We start from the raw sequence: 17,377 nt of genomic DNA, 5'->3' as shown, positions 1-17,377 counted from the left end.
CTTCTAAAAGACAAGAGAGCTCATTTCCACCGAGTTGATTTAGTGAAAATCAGAAGCAGGAGTTTATTGTGTAGTAATTAGAAGAGATGAGGAGAAAAGTGTCTTCAAATGACGAGGGTAATTTGAGTGACAGCAACAGTTACCACAGCTGGTAACAAGTGGTTAGTGCTGCTGTGGTAGGTATGGCCTGAGTTGCACGGTGATGTTTAGATTTGGTGTATGCTGGTGAAACAAATCGTTGCAAAGCTCTGTTACCTTTGTGGCTCTGTTGTTTTAGATGTGCATTTTTGCTCCTGTTGTGACTTTATGTTCTTTTAATGTATGTTTTTCTGAATTTGTTGTCTTATGATTAAAACATTTTAAATGTTCTCCAACATATAAAACATCAAAACCACTTCTATCTTCAAACTATTTGTTGTTATTTTATTAGTTAAATTTCAAAAACAAAGCTAAACCAAAACAAAAGTAAAAGTAATTAGAATAATAGAATCACTAAGATTGGAGAGGAACTCTAAAATCAAGTCCAGCCTCCAGCCTTTGATTGAACACCACCTCGTCAACTAAACCATAGCACTAAGTGCCACATCCAGTCATTTCTCGAACACTTCCAAGGATGGTGAATTGCTCACCTCCCTTGAGCAACCCATTCCAGTGCTTAACCACCCTTTCAGTGAAGAAGTTCTTCCTGGTGTCCAACCTGAACCTGCTGTGGCTCAGTAAAACCTTCCCTGGTGCAGCAATTGGAAGTAATGAACTTCTTTGTCTGGTGATCTTTCATTCTGTCTTGTTGGATGTGTTCAATTTTTTTTTTTTTTTTTAATGAGTTAGTAGGCTGAGAAGTACAGGTAGGTATTTAAGTACCAGTTCTTAGCAACTATACTGTTTTTTCAGAACATAATATGTTGACAGTATCTTGAAAGTTTCAAACTGAAAATATTTTCAGATTGTCAGCTTTAAGCACATTGTAGTACAAGTGCAATTTCATAGGTAATTATTTTTGATATTTTAAATCTAAATCTAGTTCCTCAAAGCTCTGATACTGTAGTATGTTTTTTGCTTTTTTTCCCTTGTTGATTTGCCTGGTACAATTTTTTGTAGCACAATACATAGTATTGGTGGACAATTCAAAAGCAGATTTGTAATTTAAAACAAGCGTGTCATGAACGTCCTCCCCTTTTTAAGGTTTGGGGTTTCTTTGGTGGTTTTTGCTGTTGTTGTTGCTTGGTCATTAATATAAGTGACTGCTTAGACTGCTGAAATTATAGTTCATTAATATATATGTGCTGTAAATGTCTTGCATAGTAATGTCACAATCCAGGTTTAAATTCTGGATAGATGTCAGTGAAAGCTGGTACAGGATTCATCCTATGTGTCAGATTGCATGCTGTCAGTGTAATTGAAGCAGTGTGATAGTTTTATGTATGATTATTCTGCTTGAGCCTGTGTATTCATAAATAATGTATTTAAACACTTGTTTGGATCAGAGAACTTGAACTCCCAAATATTAGGCTGAAGGCCCCCAAATTGTACTCAAACGAAGTTAGATGTTTGTAATTTGAAAACTTTAACTAAAACATAAATTTCAGCTTCAGCAGTTTCCTGATGTTACTTAGTGGAGCTTTGAACAAGTTAAAACAAGGAAATAACTTTGAAGAGAAATATTTTTGAAGAAACTAGTAGATGGATATTCCATTATTCTTCAACTACTACTGAATTAATGTTTTTCATTTCTGTGGCAACTTTTAGAGTAGTTTATTGATGTACTTATGCCTTTCAATGTCCTTTGTGCGTATGTTGCATTCAGTCACAGTGATTCGATGTAATTTGATATACATTACAAACTGTAATGTATATTACAGCTGTAATTTGATATACATTACGTGCATACTCAGTTAAAATGCAGTTTCACTGTTCAAGCTCATTTATTTCTTTCTTCACAATAATGTGGAAGTGACTAGAGAGGGATTTAAATTCAGACCTGAGGTAGAATGTGTTATCACCAGAACACCAGGTATTGTGTAAATCAGAATGCCAGTTACACAATCAGGACTGTGTAAACACCGATGGGTATAAACTGCACCAAACACTTGTTACTGCTTGTGTGGCTGATTGTGCTGACCTGCTGATTGCTGAAAGAACAAGGATCTCTAGGAAGAAGGTGTAATTTAAGGAAATGTAAATGACATTCCTAGAAAATAGCATTCTGCTTCCTCTTCCCTTAGGAGGGAGAACTGCTAACTGTGACATGTCTGCATGTGTCTGTACAACATTGAAGAGTGTCCCTTATATCAGTTAATTAGTGTTTAGTACAACTAATGCTGTCTTATCTGCCACTCTTACAGGAATTCCTTATAAACAGCTGACTGTAGGTGTCCCCAAGGAGATATTTGAAAATGAGAAGAGAGTGGCTCTATCACCAGCTGGAGTTCAAGCCTTGGTTAAACAAGGCTTCAATGTTGTGGTGGAATCTGGTGCTGGAGAAGCTTCCAAATTTTCTGATGACCATTACAGACAAGTTGGAGCAAAAATCCAGGGAACCAAGGAAGTTCTGGCTTCTGATTTAATTGTGAAAGTAATTGCTTTATTAGTATATTTCCTATTACATTGTTTTTGGAGAAATGTATAGGTAATTTTTTTCTGATAATCTGTGGAAAGTTCAGTAAATAAGGTTCTTTAAAGTAACATTTTCCATTTTGAGTTCTGATTCAAGTTTTGTATTTTTTTTAGTAGTTCAGGTGTGCACCTCCACTAAAAAAAGAGTAAATGACAGCATTGAAAAACCTGTGGATAATTTCTTAGCAAGTTTTTAACAACCTAGGAGGAGTTGTGTTTTCTAGAATGAGGTATACTGGTTTTGGAATCTAATCAGATGAGATCCCTGCTCTAAGAAATCTTCTATCCAAAATTGGTAACATACAACTCTAGTTACTCTTCAGATAGAGTGGTTTGGAATTTTGAAAATATGAGTCTGTAACTTTTCTGAATTCCACAGCAACAGTATGTTTCTAAATTTGGGAAAACTGCTAAAAGCGGATATGCTTAAGAGGTCTGAGGTTGTGCAGAGAAGGAAAAAAAAAAAGACCTTTACCTTGATGTTGAGGCTTTCTTCAGTTCCTCTGTTTAAAATTGTCCCATCAGCATTGAACATAGAATTCTGTGAGCTACTGGGTGAACAACCCTTTTAAGTCGGTTTCACCTTGAAGAAAAGTGAGAAACTCGGGAGTGAATATAGATGAAGATCAGTATCTACTGGACATCTGGCATGAAATTCCCTATATGTAGTTATGCACTGCAACCTAATTAGTGATTCTTAACCTGTGGAGCTTAATTGTCATATCTGTTGAGTAATCATTTTGCTTAAAAATGGTGGGTTTGAGGGTAGCTGTCTGTTATAAAAGCAAGTGACTGCTGGTTAGAAGTCATCAGATCTTTCTGAAGGTGTGTGCTGACAATTATTGCCCCGTCACCAACCCAGCTAGAGCCAATTCCATGATGTGGACTGCAGCTGAGAAGTGCAGTTACTCAGTTCAGTTGTGTAAATAGCCTTTGATATACTTTCTTCTTTCTGTACTTTTTTGGATGGGAATGGACAGATTGCAAGCTGGGAGAAAGGAAGTGGAATGTGTTCTGATTTCTTTCCTCTGATTAACTTGGAAACTTCTGTCTTTTGTCAGGTGAGGGCTCCTATATATAACTCATCTCTAGGTATACATGAGGCAGATCTTTTCAAGACGCCAGCGACCCTGATTAGTTTTATCTACCCAGCACAAAATCCAGACCTCCTGAAAAAACTTGCGGAAAAAAGAGCTACTGTCTTGGCTATGGATCAGGTTCCACGGGTCACCATTGCTCAGGGATATGATGCACTTAGCTCCATGGCCAACATTGCTGGGTATGATTATTTTTTTTCGGCTTCACTAAGTATTGCTGGTTTAAAATCATGTGCTTTGATATTCGGTATATCTAAAGTGATTCTACATCTCTGTTTTCATGCAGCACTTTTGAGCAGGATGGTGCTATTGGAGGTGCCAAACCACTAGTTTCTTATGGTTAGCTTTGCAGCAGATCAGAGCAAGGCTTTTAAAATTAACAAACCTGAATGCAATTCTTCTAATTCCTTGACTGTTTTGTGTAGTGCCCTTTTGCTCTGAACTAGATTATCTTGAGCACAGAGTGACTGTCATGAGGATCTGGTGTTGTTAGGAGCTCACTAACCCAAACAACACTTGGTGTGAATGCAATTGCCTTGGCAGTTACAAACAAAAGGTCAAATATTGTCAGACCGTCTCCATGCTTTGCAACTAGCATTTTAGGTATTGCTGTGAATTAAAATGTTGCTGTACAACATCCTTTTATTGGCTTCTTTTATTTGGTTGGTTTTTTTAGTTATTATTTTTTTTGTCCTTTTACTTAGATGATGTCTGAGGCACAATAAACCTTTGAGAAGGCTGCCAGATTTTGTGCACACAAGCAGTGTACGTCTGTGTGCATGTTAGCTTCCCCATGTTTTCATTTGGTGAAATTTTACTAAAATACAGAAATTCATAATATATTTGAAGGTATAAAATGTACAAGGTGTATTCCAAATTTGAACTAATTTTGTGGCATACAGACCTCTATATCCCTCTGCTAGAGGTAGGAAAAAGAGTGGAATGGGACTGTTGAACCTCAACACTGCTAGTAAAAATGCAAGAAAATATGCCCTGTTGTTAAGAAAAGAAAAAATTACACATTAATCTTTATTTTCAGATAGCTCTGCATGTATTAATTTGGTGTCCAGCTACCCATGCTTGGATGGGGCAAATGAAGTAGCAAGGTTATTTGCCCTAAGCCATATAGCTCCAGAAAGTTTAGGGTCAAAGTACCTTTCTTGAATGTGCGCCTGCTGGTCTAAGTGAGCTAGCTGCAGGGTTACTCTGAGTTTTGCAGTTATTTGTTCATTCTCCCTTCCATAACAAGCCTCAGGTTACAGCCTTGGAAGGTAGTTTTAAGGACCACAGAGTTAACTTCGGGCAAGTTGGGCATTTATTTTTTACGTAAAATTTTATTATTGAGAGTGAATAGTTGGAGACATCCAGTATACTGCAGTCCAAAAATTATATCTGAAAATGCATTCCATGATTAAAAAAAAGGCAAGAAATATGACCAAAGACTATTAAGCTTGTGTTCAATAGTAAAATACTAAGCTTGCTTTATTCTACACAAGCTCTGGTCAAATGTTCATCATGTAGATTGTTTGTAATGAATGGAATTTTACTGAATCTGAGAAAATACTGATATATGTTCATCCTTGATTGACAGTTACAAGGCTGTGGTCCTGGCAGCAAATCACTTTGGTCGATTTTTCACAGGTCAAATCACAGCTGCTGGTAAAGTTCCTCCCGCAAAGGTATGTGCAATTAAACACATACTGTGGCAAAAGGATATGTGAGTTTCTGAGCACACGTAACTGTTGCTGAAACTGTGTTAAAAGACTTTTTTCCTGCCTTTGGGCTGTTTCTAGAAACTTTAGAAATCACCGTAATTATTCTCATACCACATTTTGTTCACATCTGTAGTGATTTTGTTTTGGGAATAATAGAATAATTTGAGTTTTATTTAAGTTTGCTTAGTTTTAGACATCCCATTAGCTATATGGAGTTGTATTTTTTTTTTTTCCAAAATGGGGGAAGGTAAGGAAGCAGTTAAGAAAATTCAGAGATTGGTATTTCTGATGCATTGAGGAGTGCAATGGAAAAGTTTACTTGATTGGAATTACAGGTGGATTGGGTTGAAGAGAAATAAAAGTAGAATTAGGGAAGGGAAAAAGGAAGATAAATCAAGGAGAAAACCTGTGTTTACTTAAACAATTAACTACAAAAGAGTTGGCTCTTAGATATGTGTAATTAGGAGTTACAGCTTTCAAATTGTTGGATGTATGGGGCAACTCTGCCAAAGTAAATTTGGTTTTATCTGAAGGTATCTTGTTTAAATGGCTGGTTGATGAGGTTTATCATTCCAGGTCTTGATCATTGGAGGCGGGGTTGCTGGCCTGGCTTCTGCGGGAGCAGCAAAATCGATGGGTGCAGTGGTTCGTGGATTTGATACTAGGTAGGAGTGTGAAAATTGTAATATCAGTCTGAAATTACTTTGTTTGTGGCTGTATTACAGTGAAATAATTTGTGCTGCACTGAGTAATAATTCACTTTCTACCATTTTTATGCCATCATTAGTCCTTCATTTTTTTATTCATTCTAAAATCTGTCTAAAACTTTTCCCTTTTTAAAATTCCCTTCTTAAGCACTCCAGATACTGTTATCTTGAGATGCAAGAACATTTCTGTTTAGTTCTCTGCATGTTGTGAATGTTCATCTAACACTGAAACTTAGTCTCATTATTTATTGTGGTGTCATATGATGCAAAATAAATTACAGAATATTAAAAAGCCACTACTCCAAATGCCTCTTCCCCCATGTCCACCCCTCCTCCAGCAATTTACCCTGTGAAAATAAGACTTACTAGTACTTCCCATCTCATAGTTTAAAGACAGGATCACAGGTTCTGTGGTTATTTCCCATTTTAGGCACCTTAGTTTGGGCTGTAGATTTACCAAGTCTCGACAAGAGAAGTGCATTAGTCAGCAGTGAAACCCTCAGGTTTGAGGCTTTTCTTGGAGCAACTCTGCTGGCTATACAGGAAACCATAGGCTGCCTTCATTCCTTGTTCAAGTCTGTCTGGAAGCTAAATTTATCAATGTGATTACTTTTTTCACTGAATACAGAAAGTTGAGGACTTAGGTTACAGTCTCCTTAACACTAGAATAAGTTTTACATCTCTTGTCTGAAGACTGTTACAAAAGCCACTGGTAAAGTCATGATGTATTTTTAAGGTAGTGGTTTTTCTCTCACCTGCAATTTACTTTTTCTAGAGCTGCAGCCCTGGAACAGTTCAAGTCTCTTGGTGCTGAGCCTTTGGAAGTAGATTTAAAGGAATCTGGAGAGGGACAAGGTGGTTACGCTAAAGAAATGTCCAAAGAATTTATCGAAGCTGAAATGAAACTCTTTGCCAAACAGTGCCAAGATGTTGACATTATCATCACTACAGCACTTATTCCAGGTATGTTTTATGTGAAAAATGCTAGTTTTCATTTATATAAATAAGTTTGCATATTCTGGAGTTGCATCTCCATGGAAACAGAGGGGTTGGCGAATTACATCTGTGTGAGCATTTACCTTTACCCTTTTGTGACAAAAGACCTGGTTTTAGAATGTGTCCCTTTTTTTTTTTTAACAACTTTTGTTTTCATAGGCAATCAGTCTGACTCAAATACCATCATGTTTTTTTTACTATAAAGGAGTCTATAATAATAAAGTAAGAATATATAATTCTCTTACATATTTATTGCATCATTGCTACTTCTGCTATACAGTTTGTGCACTGAAACAAGTCTGATTGAAATGGTACTGTCTTTTGTAATTGAAACATAGTAAGGTAGAGGTTAGATTTTAGTGCTTTGTATGGCACAATGTCTGTAGTTTAACAACTTATATTGTGGCCATTTTTTTGTTATGACTGGAATTGTAAGATTGGATAAGACTGTTGGTTTGCTGACAGAACTGGACTTACCTTTGGTAGACTACCCATGCATAACTTTTTTGTATGCTTTGGAGCAGGATGTTCTAGCATCTCCTCTGTCTTTATAAACAAACTTTCTGTGATTTTTTTTTTTTTTTATCGTAGGTAGTGATTACTTGAAAATTTTGCTTAAAAAATTAAAGTTTATACATAAAGCAAAGAGAGAAGTCATCTCCTACACATAGAAAGCCGTATTTTGTGTTTAACTTGCTATACCTTGTTTGTCAGGCAAAAAAGCTCCTATCTTGTTTAACAAAGATATGATTGAATCAATGAAGGAAGGTTCAGTTGTTGTGGATTTAGCTGCAGAAGCAGGAGGAAATATTGAGACTACAAAGCCTGGAGAAATGTATGTTCATAAGGTGAGCATTTTAATCTGCAGTTCATTCTTGGTTTGCCTGAACTTCCACCATGTTTTGTAAACTGTGTGCTGAAAATGAGTAGCTGAATTTTCAACAGTCTTTCAGCTGCTTTGGGCTGGAGTAATCTTTTAGATTTGTGTTTGGTCACTATTCATATGTACACCAATTTGAATATTTTAAAAGAAATGAACACCTTTGTGTAGTGGTAATTTGGTTGTTAATGGATATTACATTAATTCTTGCTACTTAAACTTCCAAGTCCAGTGTTTGTCTCTTCTGAGTTGAAGGTGGAGTTTGATATCTATTTCTTGGTCTACCTAAAAGACACAGCAGTAGCAATAGGTTTTTTGACTTTCTTATCACCTCCCGTGACTGGATGTTAACATTCCCTGTCATAGGTAAAGCTAAGCAGGTTCAGACTGTCAGTGTACTGTACTTCAGTACAAAGTATCTGGCTTACTCAGTACTATTTCAGCTTCAGGAGGGTGCTGGCTTTGCTTGTCTTTATCTTCAACAACATGCATGTATCTCCCATAGAGTATCCAAGGCTTTTGGAACCCAAAGTAGATGTAGCATAAATTGGTTCATTAAAGTAAGCAGGTTTGGACTGGGCTGAACTACTTTGGTTTTGCTCCAGTGTTCATTTGCTCAGTTGAGAACTTGTCTTTCTGTTTTTTGGGTTTTGTTTTTGGTACTTACGGGAAATCTCCTAACAATTACAGAAATCTGGGTGATGAGATTTATAGTAGCAGATTTCCTAGGCTGTAATTTGGTAATGCAAGGATATAATGCCTTTTATTTGGGAAGCCTGTAGGACACTGCTGCCATGGTTGTCATTGACATAAGCAGAATTCTGTTTGTATATATCAAAGAATCACATGTTGCATTTGTCTTTGTGGCTTTCTAGGCTTTTGATGTCATTGGTTAAAACCTGAAACTAGAGAATGTAGAAGAGAAGTAAGCAGATACTTGCATGAAGAGTTCATATGGAGCACTTTTAGTCAGAAGAGTATTACCCCTGGATTTAGTGTACTGGCTCTGTGCTATGGAAAATAGCAGCAGTACAGAACTATTAGGATTGTGCCAGAACATTGCATTAGGAAGCCAGAGTTCTGGAAGCATGCATGGGCCTTAGCTGTAAGTTGTGGGAGCACTGTTTTAACACAAGCCTTCTTTGGAACACCTAAGTGTGTATGCCAGCCTCAGTTTCCCATTCCTTCCTAAAGCCTGATATCCCTTAGTTCTCATTAGTTCTGTAAGAAGTGAGGATATATTAGGTTACATTTTTTACATATGTATGAACTCAGACATATTACTTGCATTACTCTGAGGGAGCTCTCTTCGCTCCACTGGCACACAGAAAGTTATCGCCGGTGTTTGCCTTCCAGAAAAACTGAGAAGATGCCAAGCATTAGGCAGATCTACTTAAACTTCCAAGTCCAGCGTTTGTCTCTTCTTAGTTGAAGGTGGAATTAGATATCTATTTCTTGGTCTACCTAAAAGACACAGCAGTAGCAATAGGTTTTTTGACTTTCTTATCACCTCCCCTGACTGGATGTTAACATTCCCTGTCATAGGTAAAGCTAAGCAGGTTCAGACTGTCAGTGTGTACCTGACTGCTTAAAGAAGTTAGGTTCTGAGAGAATGGCAGGATTTGGAGAAGACAAGCTCTTGCATTGGTATGTCTTCCTCTCTGTGAAGTCTTGCTGCTAACAGAATTTAAGGTTTTGTATTTGACCATGTTGGATTCTGTAGCTATTGTGAGTAACCTTTCCCTGATTTAATAGTGTCAGAGCTGCAGGTAACTGATTTAGTTGAGGTTATAAACAGAAATAAGTGAAACAGTTTGGATATGTATTTCCAGAAGGATATACTGGAAGAGATGATGGTTTTTCAGAGGTTGTACAAATCCTTATTATTTTACTTGGATTTTTTTTTCAGGGTGTTACACACATTGGGTACACAGATCTGCCTAGCAGAATGGCTACTCAGGCCAGTACCCTGTATTCTAATAATATTATCAAACTTCTAAAGGCTATTAGTCCTGACAAAGAAAACTTCTACTTTGATCCAAAAGATGACTTTGACTATGGGACTCTGGATCATGTTATTAGAGGAACTGTAGTAGTGAAGGTAAGCCAGTAAATGTTCTCTTCTTAATTTGTGAATACAGACCTAACATCATTTTTGTCTCTTCAAAATACATTCAAAGATACTGCATATCAACAGACTTCAGAGGTGACTTGAGATGGAGCATGTGGGAAACTCTGTGTTTATTCAGCTGAATATTCCTCTGTCTCTTAGTTTTGTCTTCTTGTCAAGGTTAAACCTAATGTGTTTACTAATGAAAAATAGGAAAAGGATAAAGGTTGCATGTTTCATGTGATAAAAGCATAGCTACTTAAAACATGTTTGAGACTTTACCAGACCAAAACATTCTTCCAGAAAAACATTTTTCCTTTTTTTGTTTTTTAAATAAGTGTTCCTTTTATAGTAAGAGAAAAAAAAGCTGAAACTAGAATATGCAGAATACTTTAAGCTTTATCAGAAAATAATAAAATAAAAACTCAGGGCGGCATTGACTTCAGCTCTCCCAGACCACTGAAGTGGTGTGTACAGCTCAGGGCTGATAGCTCCACAGTTACTCCACAGAGGCCTGAAGAACAACAAGAAATGTGGGATATCAGCCTTGGTTCCTATCTGAGGTCTGGGAAGGCTGTGATTACAGTTCACATCTATAGCAGATTTTGTTATTTCCAAGACCTTGTTTTATTTTGCATAGATGTTTTCCAGTTCAGGAACTTTATCTCTTTGTTTTTCTCTTGTTTCTGCTCTGAAGCCTTGTGCTGTGTCTTTACCAGGTGCGCTTGGACACTAATGTCAAATCTTGTTTGAAAAATGTGTAAACCAGTATGATTAACTTGGTCATGCCTTGCAAACTTCTGCTGATGCAGAAAAGGAACCTGTTGTGGACATGGCTGTAGGATGTTAGCACTTGCCTGAATTGCAGGATTGGGAAGAAAAGGCTTCTTTAAATACTAAGTATCTGCCACGTATAACTGTATATAAGTGATGTATAACTGTAAATATCTCTTGTCAGGATGGCAAAGTGATTTTCCCAGCACCTCCACCAAATAACATTCCTCAAGGAGCACCAGTGAAGCAGAAGACTGTAGCAGAGCTGGAAGCAGAAAAAGCAGCTACTATTACACCTTTTAGAAAAACCATGACTAGTGCATCCGTATACACAGCAGGTAGGCAACTTCCAGAGCTGGAGAATCAATGTAGAGTACTCCCCATTTTGCTAATATTTTTGAGTGACCCATCATCTAACTTGTTCAATTGAATGGCTATTTGGGAGAGCAGTTGAATGGCTGGTGTATCCTGGTGCAAAATCAGTGTAATGTAAAAACTGCTTGAGAGGGAAAATAAAACTTCAGAAATTTAACCAAAAGTCTTGACATTTCAGCAAGTGCTGATTCATGCTCTGTGCATATATGTGTGTTTGGCTCTATTTAAATATTAGAAAAATGCTTAAAATTCTGAAGGACTCCTGCCAGGGACTGTGCCCATACTTTGCATCAGAATCAGTTCAGTGCCTTTGCTTTCTTCAGATTTTACTGTACTGTGTGAGACTTACATGTCCACAATCTACTGAAGTACCGGACATAGGACATTTGCTTTGTCAAATAAGCATTTGTTCTTCATTTCATTTGTTACTCTCAGTGCATCAGAACTTCTGCATGAGGTAATTAATGAATTCAGTAGTCTTAATTTTAATCCCTGTTCTTCATACATATGCTTTGATACATCCAAGTAGTGTCTCAACATAATTGTGACTTCTGCATTTCTTTTCTATAGAACAGGAGAGTGACAGGATTCAGTGTTGGCGTGGAAACCTATCTGCTGCATTGTGTGCATGCATAACAAATAAGTGTAGATTATATTTATGGCTTCACTTTCTATTGTAAAAGAAACACTAGCACCGAAAGAACTTTGTGTATTTGACAAAATGATCCCCCTGATTTTGAAACTAGTCCATGCAGAGAACTCCATTTTGCTTTTGTGTCAGTACTAGGCTCCTATTGTATACAGTTTAAATGTAAGAAGTCACTGAAAAGTCATAGTTTTCCTGTGCTTTCCTTCTAGGTTTAGCTGGTATGTTAGGGCTGGGAATTGTAGCACCTAATGCTGCTTTCACACAAATGGTGACGACGTTCGGCCTCTCTGGAATTGTGGGGTACCACACAGTGTGGGGTGTGACTCCTGCTCTGCACTCCCCACTCATGTCTGTGACTAATGCTATCTCAGGTAAGTGGCTGTCACACAGCTGCTTGTTGTCTACTTGAAGCAGGCCCAACTTCTTTTACTTTAGACATGTCTGCTAATATACCTTTTAGAATGCCTAAGAGCCTAGTATTACTGTGCGTGTTTGAGTTTCATAAATAGCAAGGACACCTGAAACATTGTATTTCTGAGAGTATGATTTTTTTCAAAAGGGCAAATATGTTGCTGTATACTTTTAATTTTCATAAGTAATTTTTTACACTTGACCTGTTTGCTTAAAAGTTTGTTTTGCTTGAAGTGCTGCAGTCTCCTTTCATAGACCACATCCTTCGACCCATCTCTCCAAAAGGTTGCCCTGAAAATAACTTTTTTTTATCTTTCATAGTTTTTTACATTCTTTTATTCATCTCCTCAAACTATGTGTTGTGAGAGAGGGGGGGAAAAAGAAAATAAATCCTAAAACACCCATAAAATTCATAATTCTTATAATAAGATTTTATGTGTCTGTGTTTGGCTATATGTGGCAGGTTACAAGTCCGATCTACTTTGATTGTTAAAAGCAAAGTTTCTTTTATTGAACAAGTACTTGGCTAACTCTGTGCTTGAGACACTGTTCTTCAAAACTACATCCACATAGTATTTTTTTTCTTTTGAAACATGTTTGTATTCCCGAAAAAGACCCTGGTAGTCTTCCTTTAAGCATCAATGTGTGAAGTAGGGGTCAAAATTTGAGTTGACTGGTATTTGTCCTGCAGTTGAAAGGAAACGTCTATAGGTATAGAATCTTTTAAGGTTACACAGTAACCTTTTCCAGTAACACTTTTTTCTCTTTTAAATAGGTCTGACTGCAGTTGGTGGGCTGGTACTAATGGGAGGACACTATCTCCCTGAAAACATTTCCCAAAGTCTAGCAGTGCTTTCAGCCTTTATCTCTTCAGTCAATATTGCAGGTATGAATGTTAGGCTTTATCCCAAGCATACTTCAAGTACTAGTGTAATTTTTAAAATTTCTTCTCTCTCTTTAATTGTATAATTCCAGAAATACTAGTCTGAGAATAGAATCTGAGAGCATTTATCAATAAAAACCCATCAACCCTCCAATTTTCACAGTAGTTATTGTAGATATTTTGCATACCCTGAGGAGCAACCTTTTTTTAGGAAATATTTAAATGTGCATTTTCCTTTTGCGGTATCCTTTGGATGATGATTATATACAATGTATTTTCCTGTATAACCCAAGATGGTAGTGGATTTGTACTTGTATTCATTTTCCTACTTGAAATATATACTAGTTGCCTAGAATAAAAGTCTGCTTCCTTAAGCTTCAGAAGTCCCAGCTTCAATAATAAAAAAGACAAGAAGATGAACAATGTGACTTAGAAATACCACTTTTGCTAAAGTAGGTGAGGTGAACACAGTCATAAACTACGATATGTCCTACAGTCAGTGTAGAGTATGGAGCCAGAGCAAGTCCTCCTTTTCTTCTGGAGTTCTTCCAAAGGCTAAAAGAGACAGCAAGATCTAACCCTGATTATACTTTGTTTTCTGGTGGTTTTCTAGGTTACTAGCTTTTTTGATTGCTAAATTGTGTGGTAATATGGTATTACTAAATATTTCTCCTATATCTTGGCATGTGCTTGATTTCAGATTTTATTTTTTTAAGATTGCTCCTTTACTTTGTCCAGGTGGCTTTTTAGTTACACAGAGAATGCTGGATATGTTCAAACGTCCCACAGACCCTCCTGAGTACAACTACTTGTACTTGCTCCCTGGTGGTGTGTTCATAGGAGGCTACGCAGCTGCTCTCAGCGGTGGCTATAACATTGAACAAGTAAGAAGATAATTTTATGGCTCTTAGCCCAGTGCTCAGTGTTATGTTTCTTCATGCCTGTTCTGTTGAGGAGTAAATAACAAATAATCTAAGGTCTTTCCATCAGCTGCATATTCCCACAAGGCCAATCTGAAGCTGATTAACTGTAAGATTGCCGTCACAGAGCTAACATACTTTAAAAGCTTTGTTGTTTGTTGTTTGGTTTTGTGTAAAGTAGCAGGTGCTTTTATTTGTTGGACTGTTTTCCTAAATTACAGTCTAAATACTACAGAAACTACAGACATCAGTCTTTAATTTAAATGTTTCTGGAAGTTCAACTTGGCATGACAGTTAAAAAAGGATGGGATCAGTTTTCAGCACAGAGGGATGTACAGGGATTTGACCTATAGCACCTTTTATAGTAAACTTTTGTTTGCATTTGTTTTAATAGTAAGAAAAATCAATCTGTATTGCCTTGTGTGTTTGGGAAGAGTGAATCCAAACATACAGTTATGGCAGGGGCTTGTAATGTATTTGTGTTTTTTCAATTATCTGGACATATATAGCTCAGTTCATGTAAGTTTGTTTATACTTTTTGAAAACAGCAGTTATAGAATGTCATATAATCATTAATATAAGAGAAGACCTTTAAGATCATCAAGTCCAACCATCAGCCTTGCACCACCACCATGGTCACTATAAACCATATTCTCAAGTACCACGTCCACAAGCTTTTTTGAACACTTCCAGGTGGAGTTCCAGTGACTCCACCACTTCCCTTGGAAGCCTGTTCCAAAGTTTGACCATGCTTTCCATGAAAAGAAAAGTCCTAATATCTAATATAACCCTGCCCTGGAGCAACTTGAGGCCATTTCCTCTTGTGCTCTCACTTGTTACCTGGGAGATGAGACCACTTCCCACCTGGCTGCAACTTTCTTTTGAGGAGTTGTAGAGAGTGATAAAGTCTCCTCTGAGCTTCCTTTTCTCCAAACTAAACACCCCGGACTCCTTCCTTATCAGACTTGTGCTCCAGATCCTTCACCAGCTTTGTTGCCCTTCTCAGGACTCACTTCAGCCTCTCAATGTCCTTCTTGTTCTGTGAAGCCCAAAGCACATTCTGCATTACAGTTTCTTGACTTCAATTAAGAATTGTCACTTAAACACATTCTGGAGAAATCAGCCCTTTTGTGTAATAATTAGAGATTATTAATTAATTAATAATTAATTTATCATAATAAGTAAATAAATAACATTAATTAATCAGAGATGTTTTTGTTGCAATTTGTTGCAATGCAATTTGTTACTACTTCATATTGATGGTTTTCTTATTTTAAAGGTGATGTATCTGGGCTCAGGACTGTGCTGTGTTGGTGCCCTGGCTGGTTTGTCTACCCAAGGAACAGCTCGTCTTGGAAATGCTTTGGGTATGATTGGTGTTGCAGGAGGTTTAGCCGCAACTCTTGGAAGCCTTAATCCCTCGCCTGAATTGCTGGCACAGATGTCAGGTGCAATGGCACTTGGTGGGACCATAGGTATGTGTATGATGAACTACCAATCATGTGTTCCATGCATGCATACATGGAAGCTGTATATACATAAAATACTGTATAGCTTGCAGGTGAATTGACTAGCTGACATTTGTGGCTTGTGCAAAATTATTTTGCAAATGTGTGAACAAAATATCATAACTCTCAGGGCTTTTATTAATGCTTCAGAATGTGATAATGGGCTGACTGGTGGAAAAGCAGGAGCACATCATCTCTGATAGGGAAACTGTGTCCAGAGGTAAATGATCTTGCCCAACTTCATACTTCAGTTCCTGACTGAATACTGCCAAGTTCCCTCTTTCACACTGTGTGTTTGTCACGGAAATTAATATCTCGATATTTAGTGAAGCTTCTTAGAACATGATATGCTTTAATCTTTCTATTTTTCATTATTTCCCCCTTGCACAAAATACACATATGCAGCCTTCAGTTCAATGCCATAGTAATTTCTAGTTGGAACAGGCTTGTGTGTGTGTATTCATTGCACACTGAACCATCCTGTACTAATTTCTAGCTGAACAGATTGGTTGTGTTTTGTAAGACTTCCCTTCTGTTTTCAACTCTCAACAGGTCTGACAATTGCTAAACGCATCCAGATTACAGATCTGCCTCAGCTAGTGGCTGCTTTCCACAGTTTGGTTGGTTTGGCTGCTGTGCTCACCTGTGTAGCAGAGTACATGATTGAATATCCTCACTTTGCCACCGATCCTGCTGCAAACCTCACCAAGATTGTGGCATATCTCGGCACATACATTGGTGGAGTGACTTTCAGTGGCTCTCTTGTTGCATATGGAAAACTTCAAGGTGAGACCTTCTATTTAGAATTAAGCATCTGTTAAAGGGTTTTTCTTCCCCCAGAATTTAGCTCTACTTTTAGACTGCTGTGTAAGTAGAAAGAAACATTGCATTTCGCATCAGATAAAGGTTTATATGTTTGATTCTTATGAGTGCACTTTTTTTGTTCTAATTCTGTTTAATTTGTGTACAGCTTTAGTTATGAAAGGTTGTCTTTGGTGCTTGGGCATATTATTACCATTCATTACAAAATCGTGTGAACTTTGCCTCAGTTCATCTTGTCTAGAAATAAGTGTTGCTTTTGTGTAAGACTATCTGATGCTTTTTCTTGAATCAATTTTATTGAACTTGGATGATCATAACTTTGTATTTCTGAGCAGACATTTTAATTGAAACTCTCATGTTGCTGGATTCAGTGAGCACTGCTAATACTTCTAGGATTTTGTTCTTAGCATTGCAATCTTCCTTAAGGTAGGCAGCTTGCAGTATTAGTTGAGGCTGCCTCACTTTAAACCATTCAGTTCACTGTCTGTTTACCTACTGCACAAACTCTATGCTCCATGCCTCTTGCTGTTTTAGTAAGTATGCTCTCTAAGTTAAATGCTCACTAATCCCTGATTCTTACGCATGTGAAGGTTTCTTTATTGCATTTATTTTTGGTTTCGTAAGCACACAGCTTTTGAGACGCTGAGGTAATACTTGTACTAAGAATTTCAGGCTAAGAGCTTCCTATTACTAATCCTGTTGTTAACTTTGCAATAGTTCCTTTGGGAAACATCTGTTTGCTTTCTTCAGTGTTTGTGAGACCAGCCATTGAAGCAGGAAGTATGACAAGGATGGAAACTTGTCTTCTCTAATAATCTTTTGAAAGATTTGTCAGTAGTTTCTGATGTATCCCTGCTAAGTAGTTACTCATTTATTTCTTCTCAGTTATTTTTTTCTCTCCTTATTGTACCCCCTCA

The 17,377-nt window shown here is 37.3% G+C and overlaps 1 protein-coding gene across 1 annotated transcript in view; it reads left to right on the top strand.

The window, feature by feature from the left end:
- NNT (nicotinamide nucleotide transhydrogenase) overlaps positions 1–17,377 on the top strand; it is a 44,400-nt gene that overhangs the window by 6,008 nt on the left and 21,015 nt on the right. The window contains exons 3-15 of the mRNA XM_048292969.1: positions 2,343–2,572; positions 3,675–3,892; positions 5,302–5,389; positions 6,002–6,090; positions 6,908–7,095; positions 7,843–7,976; positions 9,918–10,109; positions 11,077–11,230; positions 12,126–12,287; positions 13,103–13,213; positions 13,949–14,094; positions 15,410–15,605; positions 16,191–16,424. Coding sequence (XP_048148926.1) covers positions 2,343–2,572; positions 3,675–3,892; positions 5,302–5,389; positions 6,002–6,090; positions 6,908–7,095; positions 7,843–7,976; positions 9,918–10,109; positions 11,077–11,230; positions 12,126–12,287; positions 13,103–13,213; positions 13,949–14,094; positions 15,410–15,605; positions 16,191–16,424 — 2,142 coding nt within the window. The remainder of the gene's footprint in view (positions 1–2,342; positions 2,573–3,674; positions 3,893–5,301; positions 5,390–6,001; positions 6,091–6,907; positions 7,096–7,842; positions 7,977–9,917; positions 10,110–11,076; positions 11,231–12,125; positions 12,288–13,102; positions 13,214–13,948; positions 14,095–15,409; positions 15,606–16,190; positions 16,425–17,377) is intronic.

The sequence above is a fragment of the Corvus hawaiiensis genome, chromosome Z (assembly GCF_020740725.1).
Source record: "Corvus hawaiiensis isolate bCorHaw1 chromosome Z, bCorHaw1.pri.cur, whole genome shotgun sequence".
NCBI classification, from domain to species: Eukaryota; Metazoa; Chordata; class Aves; order Passeriformes; family Corvidae; genus Corvus; species Corvus hawaiiensis.
This window is presented reverse-complemented; position numbering and strand designations above follow the sequence as displayed.